Raw genomic sequence first — 19,491 nt, 5'->3', positions numbered from 1 at the left:
GACTTGTCGAGCCTTTCTTTTTTATTTTGTTATTTGTTTCTCTTAGTGAATGAGTGCTCGCAAGTCTGCTCGCCAGGTCCTATCCCGTGAGAGAAGGGTGGTCTATTCCGTCCTAGCCTCCATTGGGACATGCTGCGTGTCTAAGATTCGCTATTGACCTGTGATCTCTTTGGGGTGCATGGAGAAGCTGGTCTTCTTCCACACAAACCTCACGCGCCTGCGGGAATTTCCCTGGAGGAAATGAGTAACCGCCGATAGCTTCTTGCAACCTCACTTGCCCAGTAACATGTCGCTCTCGATCGACACTTCGAGGAGCTACCCTAACGACGACGGGAACGCGCTGTTCTCCCGCGCTGCGAGCTATACGGACCTCCCCAGTCAGGCTGAAACCGAAGCTGCCTCACCCTCGTTAAGACGAACCTTCTCCGATTACGTCGTACCCACCGTGTCTGAGTCTCCGACCAAAGAATCTGTGGCCGCTGGCAAAGACATCCTCCGCCGCACATCCCTGCGCTCGAAAGCCAAACCCCCACCCACTGTCTCACACTTCACCCTTTCTTCGTCGGAGGACCTTCAGGAGATCACAACACAAGATGTCGAACCGAAACTACTGGGACATCGAGCTCCGGAACCTGCTGCGCGGCCATCGAAAGGGCGCTCGATGTCGGGACGAATAGTCAGTCTGGCGAGGAAGCCATGGGGCTCCTCCTCGAGATCCCCCTCCCCTTCTGCCAAGAAAACACAACAGAAGCTTGAAGATCAATCGCCCACGCGAAAGGGATCTCGAAACACGGAGGAGTCGGACTCGGACTCTGCACCACCGAGTCGCAGACGCTCAATATTGTACAAACGCCCGCGTCGCCCAATGCTCGCAGTGGTGGCGAAAGGCGATGATGATCCTCCTAGTTCACCGGTTAGCCCATCACAGTCGCTCCGAAACAGGACTTCATTCGAAAAATTCAGCGCATCGCTGTCCGTGTCTACCCCTGTGCTCCCGCCGATGCCGAAGGGCGCTGCAGCAACAGCAGCCTCTTTCCAGAACAACGGAGCCGACCAGTCGCGCAGAAAGGACGAACTCTGGGGGGATTTTCCGCGGGCTTGAAGCGGATTTCCAAAAGTGAGTAACATGAGCCTGGGATTCGCTGAACAACGGCTGAGACGCAAGCTAGGTTTCAATCCAAATCGAGCTCATTGAAGGCCAACGTAATTCGCACCTCGCTGCTGCCATTTCTCGGTCGTCATCATCTTCATGCGTCCTGTAAGAACCTCAGACCAGAGGACTTGGATCGACGGGTGAATATTCTTAACAAGTGGTGGATTGGGATGCTGGAGATGCTCAATGGCAAAAATAACCAATCGATTTCAGGAACCGACCGGCCTGTGTTTTTGGAGGCTGTCGTGGGTATCATGACCCGACCCGAATGGCGCATTCCCTTTCCTACTGCGCAGCAAGGCAGTGGGCCTACGGATTCATTGAAATATGCATCGACCTCAGTGTCAGAATCATCAGACGGGTCCGCTTCAACAGCATCGGACTTCCTAATTGAGTCGATTCACCATAACATTCGAAATATCTTTGTTCAGAATCTCCTGTCGCAAATGGCGTTTGTGGTGGAGCGAATGTCCATGCGACATGCTCCCGCGAGCTTGGTGTCTTTCTGTGGCAAAGTTTGCGCTTATGCCTACTTCTTCTGTCCAGGTGTGGCAGATATCATGGTTCGCCTGTGGAACACACCTCCGTCTATGTTCCGCCGGATTATGATCGGATCGCCGCAATCTCCGGCAGGGAATACGCGTGCATACACCCAAGAGCTTGCCTTGAGCTTCCCCCCGGCTCTTCGACCTCTCGCATTTCACTCCCCTGCGCTCCTCCTTCGACATCTGCGTCGCAAGCCCGAAGCACCTCTCAACACCTCCAACATTGCGTGGAATGGCCCATGGAAAGCCCGCTGGTCCGGTCGTGACACTGATCTGTTCTTCGTCTTTGTCAAATATATCCACATCCTCTATGCAGAGTATCTTCCTTCTGAGACAGAGAAGGACAAGCGTATCCTCGCTCCAGGGCTGCTCCTTGTTCATGCCCAGATGATCGTCGCATTTGAGGATATAATTTACAAACAATCTTCGCACCAAGCCGCCGAAGCCGCTCATGCAGCAACTTCAATCACGTTCGACGATCTGATGGAGGCTCCGGATGCATCGGCTGCCGCTTCTCTCCCCTTCGGAGCTGGAAGGCACAGCCATCGTTCCATGGCGGAGAGTCGTTTGGTTATCCTCGCTCGAGATTTTCTCTCAGAATCTTCCTCTGAGCCCAATCGCGCTCGGCTCCTTTTCGCGGAGAGCTTTTGTAGTCTTCTCAAGGTGGCGGCCCAAAAAGTTTCTCTCTTTGATCATAATGCCTGCTTCCTTCTTTGCGATCTCCTTGAAGAGGTCATTCCGATCATCACTCGATACGCGCATTCCATCGATACAGAATTGTTCGACTGGGCTTTCTGGCAGGACGTCTGTGGACAGATGATGCAGAGTCATAACTCCATGACCGAAGTGCGTGTTTTCTCTTTCATTTACTGTGTTTGGGGCACATGGGTCTCAACCGAGGAGAGAAAAGCCAATCTCTGCCTGGACTTTTTGTTGCACGAGCCTATTTTCTTCCATTATTTCAACCACTGGAGTCCAATGGTTCGTGCTTATTACCACCGCCTCCTTTGCTGGAGAGTCGGTCGGTTCAATGTGGATCCGTCTGCTCTTGACTCAACCATCTACGAAACGCTTTCGGACCGCCTTCTGCGAGTGTGGGACTACTACGTGGGATTCCAGTCCAGGGCAGAGGACGGATTAGTTGCCCCTCTATCCTCGGCACCTTGCACCCCGGCTCCTGGTCGCCGGATTATCATCATCCGATGCGATAATCAGATATCTCCCGTCAACCTTTTTGTCTCGTTTGATGGGGTCGCTCCTCAGAGTTCTGAGCAGAGTTTGACCCACCGGAGAAGCGGCTCAGCAGATTCCACGAACTCGGATGGCCCGCCTGCGAAGAGACGGTGGGGTCTTCTTCGTTCCATGTTTGGTGCTAGCAAGGGGCCAGATGGTACCAATGATGGCAGTACGGGCGGATCAGAGAGCAATAGCCCTGACCCGACCATGGTACCTCAAAGCAAATGCATGGACGAGCATGACCAAACTGGTAACAGCAATACGGACGATCTGGCTCGGCCCAAGACCGCGCATCAACCATATTTCTTCAAGTTCTCACTCGAATGGATGGACCGCCCACAGTGGCCAACCAAGAACAAGCGCCTTTTCCCGCCTTGTATTCCCGTCGCCTCGCAAGTTCATGTGCAGCAACAGCGTTCACCCTCCAAAGCTGAGGAGATGGAGGAGACCTCTGAAAACGGCTCTAATGCTGAGATTATCATCCATGAAGCCACCAAGTTCCCCGAAATCGCATCCCAGGATTCTGATCTCAAAGATCCATCGGCAAACCTTCCCCCCGATACTCTGTCCAGGGAAATGACCACCAAGGACTCGCCGCTGCCTGAGTTACCATCGCAGCCGCAGTTCGATCATCTTGTCCCCAGCAAATACTGTGGTCGAGCCTTGGCAGAGTGGGCACACATTGTTTCCGAATGCGACAGTTTCTTTGCAAGACGGCGTGACGAAGGCGTCCCCTCTGATGGGACAGTCGAGACACCCACTCTTGGTGTTGAGACCTTCCGGAAGTGAGGGCTCGTCTGTGCATTATACCTCCAGCCCCAACTCCTCATTCTGCCACACTCTCTCATCTCAATTATAGACCTTTGTGGTCCTTCCAAAGGATGTGTTCCATAATACTACCTCCACCCTTCCCGGTTACCATATTCTTGTTCGATTCTACTTCCATACTGTGCCGCGTGCATCGCAGGGTTGGAGCATAGGGCAACGGCGTTTTTGGAGCTCTTAAATTTAAGGGCTGGTTTTTCATTTCCCAAATATCCATTTTTTTTGTCTCGTATGATAGCGATGAACCAAGGCGATAATCTTAATGGAGACGCCCAATTGAAGTCAACAATGGAAACAAATCACACCATATCATGCGCCCCTGGCCCCCTGTAGACTGATTTTTTTCATACTATAATTAGGATTGCAACCCAAATGAAATATACTCGTAGCAGTGGAACTTGAATTGGAGTGAACCATTTTAATGTTGGAGATGCGGAACCTTCCACACTGGCGTTGGTAAACGCTTCCGCGCTTCCCCACCTTCACCATCGGCTCCGAGACTTTTGCAGTGTATCGACGCACAAGTCATGGGTGACTTGACCTCTGATCGTGTACTGCAAGCTCAATTGGTCCGATTCCGATGAGCTGCGAGGTATAGAAATGCCAAGCCTGCAAATAAGGAACCTGGTTCCAACCAAAACGAGCGACGCGAGCTCAGATAACATCCATCCAGCTCAATGACCTCGCGACTAGCTGCGTGCGAGGCCTGCCGCAAGGCCAAGCTTGCCTGCGACCACCATCAGCCAGTCTGCTCCCGCTGCCAAAGCACCGGTGGGATATGCATCTACCGAACAGCGCCGTTCAAGCGCAGGCGTATCGAGAAACCAAGGTAAAAGTGGAACCTGATGCTGCAAGATTCGTACCAGTTAGCACTAGGTCTTGATACTGACAGCATGAAGCACACTTCCCTCGCCTGATCCATCGCCATCATTCACTCCCCGTCGCAACCCGTACCCCAATCCGGGCTACCTAGGGTTGTCTAGCCATGCCGCTATTTTTGAGCATATCGCCACCGATAAGGGAGACCATAGTTCGACACGCACATTGCCGAACAATGAAGCTCCAAGCCCGCAAAGGGTAGGCGATAACCATCTTCTACTCCAAGGGGCAGAAGTCTTACGCCATCTACTCACGGCCTACCCACTCTCCGCTATGAAGGAGCTTGCAAATTTCTGGCTGGCTAAAGGCGCTAATCTCGCGCTAGCAGAGCCATTCGTTGCAGACTGCACAGAAAGCGTTAGCCAGCTCTTCAAATCGCGTGACGAGAACTGGCATCTTGTCTATGCAGGGCGGCTGCTGCAAAATTCTGCGCAGCCGCTGCATTTTCTTTCCGCAACCCCGCTGTCGGAGTTTTCGATGCAGTTCCTTGGCCACAATTCCCGGTGGGAAACCCTCGGGATATTTTTCACGGCCGTCAGCCGTGCGACAATCGATATCCCTTTCTTTCCATCACTGTATACTTCGGAGGAGGAACGGTATCATTTGAGGAGACTCGCGACGAAGCTGAGTGATTTTGCGCTGGAGATCTCGTTGTCACTCGACTCCTTGAATGACTTGCAACTTATTGTCCAGTATGAGAATTTCATCGTACATTCATACGTTGATGGCGATCAAAGTGAGTGCTATCCCGCTAATAAGCCTGATTTCTGTACCAGGATGATTAATCTGTTCAAGGCTATCATTCATGGCGTAAGCTAGGAGATGTCATCTCCTCTACTTTCGCCATGGGCTACCACGAGGACATCGAGGCGAAGCCCGATATTCCTCAATTCTTGATTGAGCTGCGTAAAAGTGCGTTTGCTCGAATATACTCTGCTGATAAGAACATCGCGATCTTCCTCGGTCGACCACCGCGGATGAATAGACGATTCTGTCACTTCCAGATCCCGTCCTGCCAGATACGTGACCTTCGCTTTGGTACTGCAATTGATAGTACTGTGCAAGATAGACTTGCATGGGTCCCGGACGCTATCATAGGCTATCGGGCAGATACACGTTGGTCTGCGTTATGCGCCTATCTCAAAGAAGAAGTATGGGAGTTGTTGCAGGATAAGCAGGATCTCGGATGTGCTAAGAAAGCGAGGTGAGCTCCTGCAGCCAGTTCAGATACTGCCACGGTCCAGAATTCTAGACCCGCTAACAGTCTCCAGTTCAATCCAGCAAAGAGCAGAGGCACAATGGCAGGCTCTCCCTGCGCACTTTCGACTCCAGAGCAGCCTCAAACAATGCGGCCAGGGTCCCTTCGAACGGGATTTTGTCGCACACGTGCGACTCAATCATTTACATGTTCTCTTCCTCCTTCGTCTGCTATTGTTGAATACCCTTGCCGAGCCGGACATACCCATCATCGAAACCGCAGCGCAGATGCTTGCTCTCGTAGTAGAAGTGATCCTCCTCCGAGACCAACTGACCAATTCTGGAACCGGACTTATCTGGAAGGTATGGGGGTTTCCCTGCTGGCAGATGCCATGGGGACATCGATTGAACGTCAAGATCGCAACTAACTCACGCAAAACCCTCTCTAGGTCGCGTATTACGGCCTCCCTGCAGCCGGCATAATCCTCCTCGCCCTGCTGAAGCAACACTCGCTTACCCCGCAAGGTGTCTCGCGCACGAAGATCCTGCAGGATCTAAGCGTCTTTGTCGCCGAAGTCCAGATCGGAACGATCGTGCAGCCCGGCGATCCTAATTACGCGCTTCTATCAAAAGCCGCGCAGACTATCCAGCGATTTCTGGATTCCATCCACTCCGACTCGGTGCAGGTACAGACCGTCCCTGAGCGGGACGAGGGCAGTGATGACTGGACTGCGCTGCTCAGTCAAGATCTGTGGGACTTTGAGGCGGGCTTTTGGCAGAGCTTGGCGGATCATCCGGCGTTGCTGGTTGATTCGCCGCTGCCGGGTGTATAGTTTAGGTCTTGAATCTGAGATGCATGACATGTTACTTGAACGAACGGAATCAAAAGGCCTTAAGGCGTACTTATTGACATCTGTAGATGGGAACAAGATCTATGCTATCTCGCGCCGTTGCCACCACGAAGCGAGGAAATTGGTTGGTGTGATCGGAAAATCAAGGATCTTTCATCCTTCGATACGCAAAAATGAGATACAGATAAGAAAAAGCAGCCGATACAGACTGTACATTGTTCGGGCTGGGGAAGATAAAAAAAGGCAACGCTGCAGAACTAACATGGGAGGTGTAAGGAGGAATAGAGTAAGAGAGAGAGGGAGGAGGGAGGAGGGAGAAGGGGAAAGGTAGGTAGGAGAGGAGAGGAAAAAGTTGGGCGGGAGACACGCGGTTATTCGAGCAGTTTGGCACTGGCATCTCGAATGATGTGAGCAACACGATCGATCCAATGTTGGGTGAGAGTCAGATCTCCTGTGCTGAAGCTATCTCGGACGGCAGGGAACACAGAGGCGCCATAGCCAGACGAAAGTTCAGGTCCGAAAATAACATGGCGGAACTGAGTGCGATTAGGAATCTAGACAAAGAGGTTAGTTAGCCGTGATGAAGCGAGAGGAGCTGAGCTAAACATACGCCACCGCCTTCCCCCAGATCGAGGAGATGGGTGTCAAAACTGGCCATCCGCAGATTGCGCTTGACACGCTGCACGGCCATCAGGTTGCTTTCGTATCCACCAGAGCCCCATACAGTATCGTGCCAGACCTGGTTCCATGATGCAAATGCAGTAGCATTGGTTTCAAGATCTTTGGCCGCATCGTACAAGGGTCCCATGTTAATATCGGCCTTGGAAGCCTTGAAGTGATCGTCTAATTGTTGCACCCATTCAGTGATGTATCGAGAGTAAGCCTCCAAATCAAATGGAAGCACCGGGTTCTCCGAGAAGTCCAGCAAGAGAAGAGCCCAGAACTGGGCGAGGGCTTTGTGGTACTGAAAACCGGGATCTCCGAACTTCTCCATCCAGTCGAAGTTCTCGTAGCAGCTATGATAGGGGTAGCGATCACCCTCAAATCCGAAATCAATGCTTGAGGTGCCTGCAATATCTTGGAAAGCGACGTAATCACTGCCTGCTCCCAGGGGGCTTAGCTTTTGGCCCTTTTCTTTCCAGATGTCTTTTAGTGTCTTATTAGCAAATGGGTCGGAGATGCGACCTAGAATCTGGAGCATAGAGCGTTCGAAGGCGGGTGAACCTGCCGCGCGAAACTCCGAGCCAGCCACCCCCACGTCCACATTAAGGTAGGCGTATGCGTTCGAGCGAAGGGTTTCGACATGATCCTCGACGTATTCAGTGGACCCGATCAAATTGTACTCCTCGCCATCCCAGCTCACAAACTCAATGGAACGAAGGGGCCGCCAGCCGTAATTGAGAAGTTCACCAAAGGCACGCACGACTTCCATGAAGACCGCAGTGCCGCTGCCGGGATCAACACTTCCCAAGCACCAGGAGTCGCGGTGATTACCGACTATGATCACCTTATCGCGCTCTTCCAGACCCAGGATGGTTCCACGGACATTGTAAATTGGCATCCGCTGAACCTCGTCCTGTAGGTTCATTAATTGGACAGTTGGTGAACTATCATCACCGGTCCACCACTCAATTTTGGGTACACCGCCGATCCAGTCCTTGGGAACTTTGCTTCCGTGGCCTTCAAGTGCCTTTAATAAACGCTGCGCATCACTCCAGGAAAGCGGAAGACTCGGAATTTGGACCAGGCCAGGACTATCTTCGGGAGTGAGCCGACGACTCTCGCCAGGAGTGGATGCGAACCCGGGGCTCAGAACATCACCGACAACCTGAGACATCAGACTAACAGCGCCTCTCTGAACCCCGTCAGTTGGCATAAAACGACCCTTCGGATAGGTTGGGCCTTTGACGAAACCATCATCTTGAGGGTCGGAGTATATGATGCATCCCACAGCCCCAGCCATTTCAGCAGCCTTGATTTTCAGGGCCCGGTCTGGCTCAGTTCCATAATAACGGACAAGAGCAATCGACCCATTGAGTGAAATCCCATTGTTCGCAAGCCACTCGAAATCCTCCCGGGATCCGTAGTTGGCGTACACTAAAGGCCCAGTGACATTACCAGACTTCGAATGTCCATGAAATGCCGGAGTGCCCGCATCGTTTCCTTCGAGAGACGCTTCCCACGCCAGATAAGGAGGGTCGATGATGGCCACCTTGCGACCATCCTCTTTGGGGTAGTTAAGGTAAACTTGGTATTCTTCCCACTTCACGTGATCGAAATTGGCTTGATGGAAAGCTGACTCGATCCATTCCGCCAGAACAAAACTGCCCTCGGTGCCTGCGATGTGGGGGAATTGGGTGATATGCTTTAGATTCTCGGCAATGTTAGTCTCGTTGATATGTCCTTGGACAAAGTTTTCCACAGAGGATGCGCTGTACGTCTGACCCATGATCATACGGTTGTTCAAGTTGAAGATATCTCCGATAAAGAAGACATACACCAATATCACAACCAGCATGAGGGCGAAAAGCCGTAGCAGCATTAAGCACCCCTGATCCTTCATGCGCGCCCGGGCATCGTCGATGCTCACATTGAAGCGGAGACCGTAAAGCCGGGGCAGATATCGTTGGAAAGGACGTTGGATTGCAGAGAGGGTTCGCGTGAGGCTAGAGAATCGCTTGGAGAACGAGGACCGTAGTCGGCCGCGGCTGGAGACACCTTGCTCGGAATCATCGACGTCCATCTGGTCTATTTCCTGGCGGAGTTGCTCTGCGGACCCGCGAGAGGAGCCCGATACCGACGAGGCGAGATCATCGAGGCTGCCGCGCACGGATTCGACAGTCGGGGGTTGGTAGTTAGAGGCGTCACGCTGGAGGAGCCCCTGACGCTCGGCATCGTTGCCATCGGTGTCGCCCACATCAGAACGCGATGAAGAGGCATGGCCGATGGCCTCTTCGTAGGAGGGGATCGGAAGGGACTGATAATCGTACTTCTCGTCGGGCATGGTGAGGTGTGATAGGCTCCTAGGAGCGACAAGCGGAGAACACGAATGGCGCGATCCGCAAGATCATGGTCTGCTTGATTAAGGGAATGAATGAGCGTGCCACATCCTCCCCGATGAAATGAGAGATATGAGGGGGAGCTGAGGGTGGAGATCGTAAGCTGGGGTGGGTTGTAGAGAAGGGGGATGGGGAGGCAGAAAGTCATCGGTCGTTCTCGTGGCGCAGCGACCCACGCCTTGGCCACTGTTCCTTTCGGGGCTCGACGCGCGTTACAGTGTCCCCAATTTCATAGACTCTAAGGACGTCGGGCAACACAGCTGTATATCTAAGTTCCCGAAAGGCTCTGTGCATTTGTACACACCCTTGTCCTTTAGAACAGTCCAGCCTGTCAAAATCCGTGGCGATCATTCCACTCCCCACCGGGGAGCATGTTCACCGCTACGTATCCACCAGTAGCAAAGCAGGGTGGACTTTGGGAGGGGATTTAGAATCATGCATCAAGAGCATTGATTCGGGGAAAAAAAAAAGGAAAAGAAAAGAAAAGACAACCGTACTATTCCAATCTGCTCCAATATTATGGATCTCGTCCTAACTCCAGTATCGATGCTCCAACCCCCCCCCCCAAGTCGCAGTATTTTGGGGGCAGGATACTGTACCAGGCAACATGATGCAGTGGCGATCTTGGAGTCCTTGAGTCCTTCCGTCAAGTAGTTAACTAATTAACTAATGGTCGTTTGTAGGTTGTAGAAGACTCGAGGTCCTGGACTAAGGACGGCAATATTAGTCCTCCGCGGGTGCCATATGCAGTACCAGGAGTATATCCTCTCCAACCAGGAACCACTTGACGAAGTTCCGCTTTTCAGATAAGAAACCCAGAAAGAGAATAATCTGCCGTCAATCGGCTCAATGGAAAATAGAGCGAGGATCCTCTTCCCCACTTTTCTTCTTATAAACCGCCAGGAGAAAAAAACACGCGGTGACTGATCGTACAGTGTAGATCCGAGTACACAATCGACTCCTTTTTGCCATTTCAATACTTTGGCCCCAGAGGCCTGGCATTTTAAAAAGAGCCCTGTTCTCCTTCTTCCCCTGGACTTTTCTTCCCTCTGTGTTGGCTTTCGATCCTTCAATCCTAAATAAAAATTTATTTACCCCTCCCCACCATGTCTGCCCGTCCTCAGAACATTGGTATCAAGGCCATTGAGGTCTATTTCCCTTCTCAGGTTGGTGTCCCCTGGTGTGTGATGACCTTCAATGCCGGAAATTCTAACGATCTCTTAGTGTGTCGACCAGGCCGAGCTCGAGAAGCATGACGGTGTCAGCGCGGGCAAATACACCATTGGTCTCGGCCAGAACAAGATGAGCTTTTGTGATGACCGTGAGGGTATGTTCGGAAGCAAAACCACGAACTGAGGAGAGCAAAAGATCGAAAGCTAATATCGTGACCTCTGCAGACATCTACTCCATGGCCCTGACCACCCTCTCCTCCCTCCTCAACAAGTACAACATCGATCCCAAGTCCGTTGGCCGTCTCGAGGTGGGCACCGAGACTCTGCTGGACAAGTCCAAGTCTGTCAAGTCTGTGTTGATGCAGCTTTTTGCTCCCTCCGGCAACACCAACATTGAGGGTGTTGACAACGTGAACGCTTGCTACGGTGGTACCAACGCCGTCTTTAACTCCATCAACTGGCTCGAGTCCTCGGCCTGGGATGGCCGTGACGCAGTGGTCGTGGCGGGTGACATTGCCCTCTATGCTGCTGGTGCTGCCCGCCCTACCGGCGGTGCTGGTTGTGTGGCCCTCCTGATCGGCCCTGATGCTCCTATTGTCTTCGAGCCCGGTCTTCGTGCCTCTTACGTCACCCACGCCTACGATTTCTACAAGCCCGACCTCACCAGCGAGTACCCCGTTGTCGACGGCCACTTTTCCCTCAAGTGCTACACCGAGGCCGTTGACGCCTGCTACAAGGCTTTCAACGCCCGTGAGCAGACTCTGAAGGCTACCAACGGCGCCCTTGAGGAGTCCCAGACCGGCCTCGACCGCTTCGACTACATTCTTTTCCACGCTCCCACTTGCAAGCTTGTGCAGAAGTCCTACGCTCGGATGCTCTACAATGACTTCCTCGCGAACCCTACTCACCCCGCCTTCGTCGAGGTTGCCCCCGAGCTGCGTGACATTGACTACGAGTCCTCCTTGGTCGACAAGGCTATCGAGAAGACCTTCATGGCTCTGACCAAGAAACGGTTTGCTGAGCGTGTTCAGCCTGGTCTCCAGGTCGCCGGGCTCTGCGGTAACATGTACACTGCCACTGTCTACGCTGGTCTTGCCAGCTTGCTTAGCCACGTGACTTTCTCCCCCAGCGAGCCCAAGCGTATTGCTTTCTTCAGTTACGGAAGTGGTCTTGCCTCTTCTCTGTTCAGTGCTAAGATCGTGGGTGATGTCTCCCAGATGGTTGAGAAGCTGAACCTGAAGAGCCGCCTGGACAACCGCACTGTTCTCGAGCCCAAGGCTTACGATGAGATGTGCAAGCTCCGCGAGCACGCTCACCTGCAGAAGAACTTTAAGCCCTCTGGCAACCCCGAGACCTTGCAGCCCGGCACCTACTACCTCACTGAGGTGGATGACATGTTCCGCCGCAAGTACGAGGTCAAGGCCTAAGCGCGCTTTTCTTCTCTTTTGCCGTTGGATTATTATCCGTTGTTTAGACGGATCACAAAAGATTCCCCCCCCAAAGCGTTTTTGATTATCTTTGCGTCGCAATAGACCTCTCCTGTAAAGCTATGCTTTGCTAATACCTTTTATTTTGCGTCTTTCTGTTTTCGGGAAATCCTTTGATTCTCGTCCTGGATGAATGTTATGAAACCAGCTAGATCTTGCGCCTGGCGTATCGAGTCAGGTAGCCAATAATGACATGAAACATTTGAACAGTCCTTTGGGTTCTGAAATTGGTACATTGCAGAATTTGCTAGCAGTATGGGGACGTTCAGGGCTTCTGTCAGGTACTAAGCACACCACGGAGCTACTAACCAATTAACTAACTAGTGCTTAGTCCATCTATGAATCAAGTTTAGTGTGCTTACGTGGGGTTCTGTGTTTAGACTCGTGGACCTTGGCGATGTACTGTGTATAGCACTGGGCCTATGTAAGCTACCGAATGGTGACCTCGGGAGCTGCTACAAGTTTCCATCGAATATAGACTAGGGTGCAAAGGAAGGGATTGAATATTTGAGAGAACATGCCGAACACATGGAACCAAGGCTACGTTGATGATCAGACGAGTGGCACTACGTATGAATTTGGGGGCGAAAACAAAGTGGAAACGTCCAGAGCTTCAGCTCATTACACTCGAACGTCGAACATGCTTCACTTGCACTGGAAGCAATTCGGAAGGCCTCCACATCATTTCGACTCCGCTCCACAAGCGTCTCAGCCTAGGGCCCGAGTGAAATCCTTGTCAGCCTCCACTAGTTCTGCTTGCCATCGATCTCATACATGATGGGGAGATTGACGCGGCATAATCCGTCTAACCCCCCGGGCCCATTTCCTTTTTAGGCATTGCGGAAACACCTTCGCTGATGGCCAATGGAGCATTGGGCAGCTGGTATTCCTGTCGCGGGGATTTTGATGGAAAGGCTCGATTTGCCCTATTACCAATGGGCTGACAAGGCTCGGGAATACGACCCTCTACGATTTAAAGAGAGCTGACGTCCGCCATGTCGATTCATAAGCGAGACCAGTCATGCCTTCGAAGGTTGCCCTGGTCGTGTGCGCCCTCGTCTGCGGCTCTGTCGCTGCAGTCCTGCCTAAGCGCGACAAAACCATCACCATCCCAGATGATGTCCAATGGCACCCGGAGACGCAGGACATTTGCACTGCGACGCAATATACCGATGTCATTAGTTTCTTCCTGGGCAACTACTTGACCCATGCGGCTACGGTGGTCAAGTTCCCGGGCGAGCCTTTCTGTATCACTCTCTTGAACATGGTCCTAGTCATTCTGTTCCCCTGCTTGGGCGCCGGCCGTGGGCTTATGATGATCCTTCGGCCCTCGGTCAGATTTAAGCACCCTCTTCAACGGGCGCTTCACTCTTCAGCGCTGGTTATGGTCATTCGGAGTCGAGAATGGAAACCTAGAGATGGTGATTTACTGCGTTCCTTGTCATTGCGCCCGGACAAGGTCGATAGATTTGGAAACGATCCGGACCAGTATTGGAGGATCGCTTACGGGAGAAAGAATCTCATCGGAACATATGAGAAGCTGTACGTGAAATCTACCCGACTCAAATTGCCCTTGGACTCGGAGTTGCTGACAGGTACAACAGCAAGAACTATTCAGGAAAATTCAAAATGCTCACAGAAATTCCGCCCTGGCTTCTAATGAACTACGGATGGACTACGCGACATATGCACGTGCTCAAGAACTACAAGGTCTCGGGGCACTACGAGTTGCCTGAGGGCTACGGGCTGGTTTATGTCCCCACCAACGCCCTTGTGGAAGATACGCTTGGCCGTGAACAGCTCGACCAAATCATCACCCCGTCCTATGACTTGGCGGGTGGTATCATCGCCATCATCCAGATCTTTTTTGCCTGCTCTACCTTATATCAGTCTCGCGGATACCAGATTAATGTATATGGCTATGCGGCTTTTGGTTTCACGGTGCTACCGTATCTCTTCATGTCGCTTGTGAATCTGATAGCGAACTGTGTCGCACCCAACTATTCCCAACTCCATCTCGTTCATACAGAGATTATGGAGGAAGCTATCCAACGAGGTGGCAATTTCACTCACGTGGTGGGCAAGCTGGAGAGTGAGCCTCTCCATGTAAAAAGCCTTGTGGTTTTCCTTGGGGCGTTCCGACAAAATGGGAATGAGATGCAATGTCGCCTCGGAGAGAAACTATACATGCATAATTCTACTGAGCCGATGTCTTGCGATTCCTTGTATAAGTCCGAGCATAAACAGTATCTTGATACAGATACATACAAGGATGCAGAGAATAGTGTTTCTGCACTGCCGTCCGAGAACACGACGAGAGGGAAGGAAAGCGAGGAAGAGAAGAAGAATGGAGAAAACAGATTGGAGCTAGACGCACCGGTTTGCCCCATCCTCATCAACCCTGCTTGTTACTGCTTCAAGCTCGCCTACCAGAATACATCCTCCACGAGTATTTTGCATCGCAATCGACACTATGGCCCAAGGTCGACCTTGTTCGCGGCTGCGGTATGGGTCATCGCCGCTCTGTCCCTGATTCCCATCGGTATCATGTCGGGCTTCAAAGCCAATGATAGCACCCTGGCTCAAAGGGTGTGGTTGATGGCTTGGTATGCTGTCGGCATTGTTTCGGTCTCGAATCCCTTCTTCTCCGACTGGATTGTCGGCCGCGGATATGACAGAGCAATCGAGATACGGAGCCACATGAAGGAGCATTCAGGCACTAACAAGACATCCACCGGGTTCACATGGATAAGGGGGTCTATCTTTTCGATGATCTCTCTTCTAGGCTATCTTGCTCTCTTTGCCACGCCGGCTATTGGGCGATTCGTGGTAGTGGGGCAGCAACTACTGGCCTATGGATCTTGCACTGGACTTTGAGCGTGGCGCATGTTGGACTAGTACAAAAAAAAAAAAAACAGCTCCTCTCTCAGATGGTGAAATGATGACATTGGGAAATGGGATAACACCAGGAAATTAAAGGAACGGTCTAGTAAGGAATATGGATATCCAACGAAACCAAGAATGCAGAGGCTCGCCTGCGGGCCAGTTCTAAACTCCTTGTACATGAAGAGCGGGAGGCTTATTTGAAGGAGTGGGGGTGGGAGTATATGAGCCTGTGATTGTCACTGACATCCAGTTCAGATCTTTTGGAGCCAACGTGCCCTGCACCTCCACCGTTCCGTGCGCGGCCCGACACGATGCAGATGTTGTCCCCGCAACTTGGCAGGAGACGGTGGCCGTGCTGTCCTGAACGTTAGCAAAACTTCATTCAATGAGCTGTGGGCAGAATACCTACTATCCTGATTCGTCGACATTCACAATCGAAGCGGCAGTTGGGGCGGCGGTCACTTCCAAGCCCTTGCCAGGAATGCCGCACGGCGTGCTTCGTGAGGTAGGGCAAGTGACCATATACGTCGCAGTCTCGCCGACCTGGACAACTGTCAGTATGGACGTTCTGGGCAGACACGCGATCAGATAACGCCTACCGAGCCAATGAGACCTGCTTCAAGCTGTCTGCCGTGAAACCCGGGCAAAAGAAGGGTCACGACCGATTTACTCTGGCCGAAGCCAATAGAATCCAAACATCCTGTCAGACTTCCAGTCAAGAAAAGAACGACACCCAGGAAGGTAGCCCCAATGCTCGCCAAAGCTGAGAACAACATTCTGAAGCGGATAGGTTGAAGAAAGACGAAAAATGACAGCGAACTGAGGTAGAAAACAACAGACAAGGCGCTTGCTGAGGGAGACAAAAGTGGGATAATTAGCTATTATTAACTGATCCTGAGACGTCGATTGGCATCGATTGGCGCCGGGCGATGGATGAAATCAGAGTAAAGTTCCCTGAAGGAGTTTCATCCAAAGGTACGTTCCTCATGCACGTCTATGACTTGCGGCACAGTGGGCTGAATAGCGGGCTAATCCTGGCTAATCTGGACTAGAGTGGCCGAAGATGGGATAATTAGGCCTGGAAACACGACCTGAAACATGAACAGGTGTTCTGAGGAATTGGGGCAAATTATGGCTAAACTGGAATGTGATGCCGATCGGGCGCGTAAGACTGTCGGAGTGCCCATTCACAGCTGCATTTGTAGCCGCCGACACTTCTCATCACATTGCTCCTGGGTTTCCCCCCCCTCGAAGCCACAGCGATATGGTACCAGTACTATGGAATCGAGTTTATCAACTGATATCCTGCCTGCCAAAGCTCCAGGCACATCTATTTTTATCCTCCCCGTCCCCCTCTGTAGCCGCCCAAGCCCGGCGATTCCTGAGGCATGGCGCCTGCTGCTTCCCCCCCCATGGCGCCCAGATCCCCAAACCACTTACTCCCCTAATTATCCTGGATTTGCAACTTAATTGTTGCTGAATTTAGAAAGTCTTCAATCACCGTGCAGACACGCTATCCCAAACAGGCCATCTGAAGAACACCTGCGAAGAAGATGCAAAATATAGTAACACCTTAACGCGCGACAGTCCGCTGAAACCGCACTATTCCCAGAACGAGCGCCTTCATGGGGTTTCAAGCTCCCCCCGGCGCGCGACCTCAGGCACAATGCTCGGCAGTTTCGCGTTTCATCGTCTGGTGTGGACCTGGATCGGAGCCTAGGATCCCAAAAAAAGATCTGGAGCCTCCCCCCTGGCGTCACCGTGGAGCTTTTCTCCATGTTTCAGGTTGTTCAAGATCCCCTTAGCGGTTCGTCAGTGGGCCTGTCTACTATATCGGCCATGCTTTTAGGCTTGTTTGATCCTTCTCATCGTCAACATTTAATATCCACGCATTCTCCATCTAGATCATGACTCTGCTTTCTTCACGCAGGTGTCTTGATCTAACCGGCTTGCTTGGTCCATTGTTGGTCCTCACAACCAACCTTCATTCGTTTCGCAATTGGGAAGCAGGTCTGCCTTCCTTTCTTTTCGAAGCACTGCTTCACCGGTTCATTGGTGACTCGATCCTCGCCATGTCTCTTCAGTACGCTCGCTACCAGCCAACCACACCGCCGGGCATCGCGTTTGAAGAGTGTATCGGATCCGCGCATAGTCGCAACCCATCCGCTTCCTCGGTCCATTCAGGCGAATCATCGCCGTGGTCCACCATGACCGGAATCACGAGCCCGGGGACTTCGCCAACGCGGCACCATCATGGCCCGGCTCTTCTGCCGAAGATTCGTCCTCAGGACGTCGTGATTGAACCTGTTTCTGCAGGGGGACCTCTGCGTACTCGTCGAGTCTTGTCCAACACGCGCAACCCGCCTGGTTTCCTTCCATATCCTCCTGCTCGTCTCTCTGTGCACCGCCACCACGTGGATATGGCTAGTGGACAGGGACTGGCATCGCCCATTTCTCCGATTGTCACAGCTGCTCCACTTAGCGCGTCTGCATTATCACCCCCGATGTCCATTACTTCGCATAAGCGGAGAGCGGGTGGTGGACATTCTCGCTCTGTATCAACCTCTAGCATTGACGAAGCCACTCTGAATCGATATGGGTATCCAACCTATCGACAGCTTCCAAAGTACATGCCGCACATGCAAACACACACTACACCCACAACCCCTATAACCCCAGTGACTCCTAGCATCATGCTATATCCAGCTCAGCCGCAACCACAACCCGCGGAAATCACTCGGCATGCGCCGGTGCGCGCACAGCCTCCATTGACAGTGCCAACGCCCCAGTACTGCTACACCCAGCCATCTACTGCACAGAACTCACCAGCACATCTGATCAGCCCGCGGGAGGAATTTATGCCTCCTTCAACTAACTTGATCGCTTACTTGACTTCCCCGACTCCCGCTATCAATTTGGTACGCAATGTTAGCGTTGTTCCCACGCGTGGAATGCACGACTACTTTTGGTGGGACATTCGAACTTTGCGCAATTGGTCTTCCTTCTCCTTCAACACTTTCGACTCCGAGGCCATGAAAGACCTCACCAAGCTCCTCAGGACGGAAATCTCCAGTGACTTCACTCCCCAAGTGGCAGTACCTCAATCACGCCTCTCTCCCGAATCAGAGCCGTCACTGGTCAATCTCATCCGCGATCTCTACGCCCCGCGAGTCAATGCAGCATTGGCTGTTTCCCAAGGCTCAGATCACCTGCAATTGTACGCCGCTCCGGACATGCGGCACACCGGCCACAAAAACCACGGCCACCCGCACTTTCTCGCAAACTATGTCACCGACTCTGACCGAACCCTCTCCGGTCTCCCTCGGGGCCGTCTCGTCGGCATTGTCAAGAGCTTCGACCGCTGGAACACAGCAATGCGAAACGAGGCTCCTCACCGCCGCGTCGAATATCTCAATGGCCTCGCTCACCTCCAGCGCTGCATGCGCGAGCACTCCTGCCGCTATGGCTTCATCATCACCGAGATCGAACTCGTCTGTGTTCGCGCCGGCTGTGACGACGGCTGCGATATCCCGTATTTCGGGTACCTCGAAGTCGCGACACCCATCCCGCTCAAGACGGCAGCAACCCCCCATGCACGACACGATGCGTCCGCGCTCGCAACCCCTATCAGCGCGCGCTCGTTCTCTTCGTCATCGCACGGCTCCTCTATCTCTCACGGATCGCCGGTCTCTGAGTCAGAATCTGTTGACGATAGCTCCTCGACCCCTATGACCGCGAGCCTGGCATTGTACTTCCTTCTCATGCTCTCCAAGGCTGTTCCTCTGCCTCAGCAGCCATCTGCTCACCTCAACGTTGGTGGGCCCGGTGCACTTACCCGGCAGCGCATTCTGCCTGAACCAAAGGATAAGTGGATCCCGGAGCCGCAAATCGGCGAGAAGCGCGATGCAAAGAGGGTGAGAGGCTGGGTTTGGCCTGAAGATGCGTGGCACCGGCGAGAAGGGGGTGGGGCGCCACGGGCCCTGAAGCACGAGATCAAGGCGAAGAAGTGGCCCAAATAGGGGGAAGTTCAGTTCGTTTCGGCATGCACCTGGGGAGTCTTGGGATTGGTATTGGCGTTTTCATTTGGGTTTTTTGGTTTTCTTTTTTTTTTCCTGGGGTTGTTGCATGGGCTGCTCTCTGCTTTTTCTTTTAATGACTTACGTCGGGTCGGGGTTTTGATTGGGCTACTATTCCCCATTCT

The 19,491-nt window shown here is 52.5% G+C and overlaps 7 protein-coding genes across 7 annotated transcripts; 5 read left to right on the top strand and 2 right to left on the bottom strand.

Annotated features, from left to right (window-relative positions):
- Positions 1-286: 286 nt before the first annotated feature.
- Positions 287-3,723, top strand: N7468_004093 (DUF1765 domain-containing protein; the record flags this gene model as incomplete). The annotated part of the gene is made up of 2 exons (XM_058473390.1): positions 287-1,056; positions 1,170-3,723. 2 exons carry the CDS (start codon positions 287-289, stop codon positions 3,721-3,723), a joined length of 3,324 nt encoding a protein of 1,107 aa, XP_058332393.1.
- Positions 3,724-4,436: 713 nt separating this feature from the next.
- Positions 4,437-6,668, top strand: N7468_004092 (uncharacterized protein; the record flags this gene model as incomplete). Its single annotated transcript, XM_058473389.1, has 5 exons — positions 4,437-4,588; positions 4,659-5,374; positions 5,434-5,842; positions 5,910-6,198; positions 6,285-6,668. 5 exons carry the CDS (start codon positions 4,437-4,439, stop codon positions 6,666-6,668), a joined length of 1,950 nt encoding a protein of 649 aa, XP_058332392.1.
- Positions 6,669-7,057: 389 nt separating this feature from the next.
- N7468_004091 (M28 family metallopeptidase) lies at positions 7,058-9,690 on the bottom strand (the record flags this gene model as incomplete). Its single annotated transcript, XM_058473388.1, has 2 exons — positions 7,058-7,240; positions 7,297-9,690. The coding sequence occupies 2 exons, from the start codon at positions 9,688-9,690 to the stop codon at positions 7,058-7,060; spliced, it is 2,577 nt and encodes an 858-aa protein (XP_058332391.1).
- A 1,161-nt stretch (positions 9,691-10,851) lies between these two features.
- Positions 10,852-12,344, top strand: erg13 (hydroxymethylglutaryl-CoA synthase; the record flags this gene model as incomplete). Its single annotated transcript, XM_058473387.1, has 3 exons — positions 10,852-10,911; positions 10,970-11,072; positions 11,143-12,344. 3 exons carry the CDS (start codon positions 10,852-10,854, stop codon positions 12,342-12,344), a joined length of 1,365 nt encoding a protein of 454 aa, XP_058332390.1.
- Positions 12,345-13,425: 1,081 nt separating this feature from the next.
- N7468_004089 (uncharacterized protein) lies at positions 13,426-15,281 on the top strand (the record flags this gene model as incomplete). Its single annotated transcript, XM_058473386.1, has 2 exons — positions 13,426-13,999; positions 14,044-15,281. The coding sequence occupies 2 exons, from the start codon at positions 13,426-13,428 to the stop codon at positions 15,279-15,281; spliced, it is 1,812 nt and encodes a 603-aa protein (XP_058332389.1).
- A 171-nt stretch (positions 15,282-15,452) lies between these two features.
- On the bottom strand, positions 15,453-16,066 carry N7468_004088 (uncharacterized protein; the record flags this gene model as incomplete). The annotated part of the gene is made up of 3 exons (XM_058473385.1): positions 15,453-15,645; positions 15,700-15,833; positions 15,890-16,066. 3 exons carry the CDS (start codon positions 16,064-16,066, stop codon positions 15,453-15,455), a joined length of 504 nt encoding a protein of 167 aa, XP_058332388.1.
- A 1,296-nt stretch (positions 16,067-17,362) lies between these two features.
- N7468_004087 (uncharacterized protein) lies at positions 17,363-19,309 on the top strand (the record flags this gene model as incomplete). The annotated part of the gene is made up of 1 exon (XM_058473384.1): positions 17,363-19,309. One exon carries the CDS (start codon positions 17,363-17,365, stop codon positions 19,307-19,309), a length of 1,947 nt encoding a protein of 648 aa, XP_058332387.1.
- Between the last annotated feature and the right edge of the window lie 182 nt (positions 19,310-19,491).

This window comes from Penicillium chermesinum (assembly GCF_028974085.1).
Source record: "Penicillium chermesinum strain IBT 19713 chromosome Unknown utg000003l:1.0-5111272.0:1.0-5115320.0, whole genome shotgun sequence".
Lineage (NCBI taxonomy): Eukaryota > Fungi > Ascomycota > Eurotiomycetes > Eurotiales > Aspergillaceae > Penicillium > Penicillium chermesinum.
The sequence above is the reverse complement of the archived record's forward strand: the minus strand, read 5'-3'. Positions and strand labels throughout refer to the sequence as shown.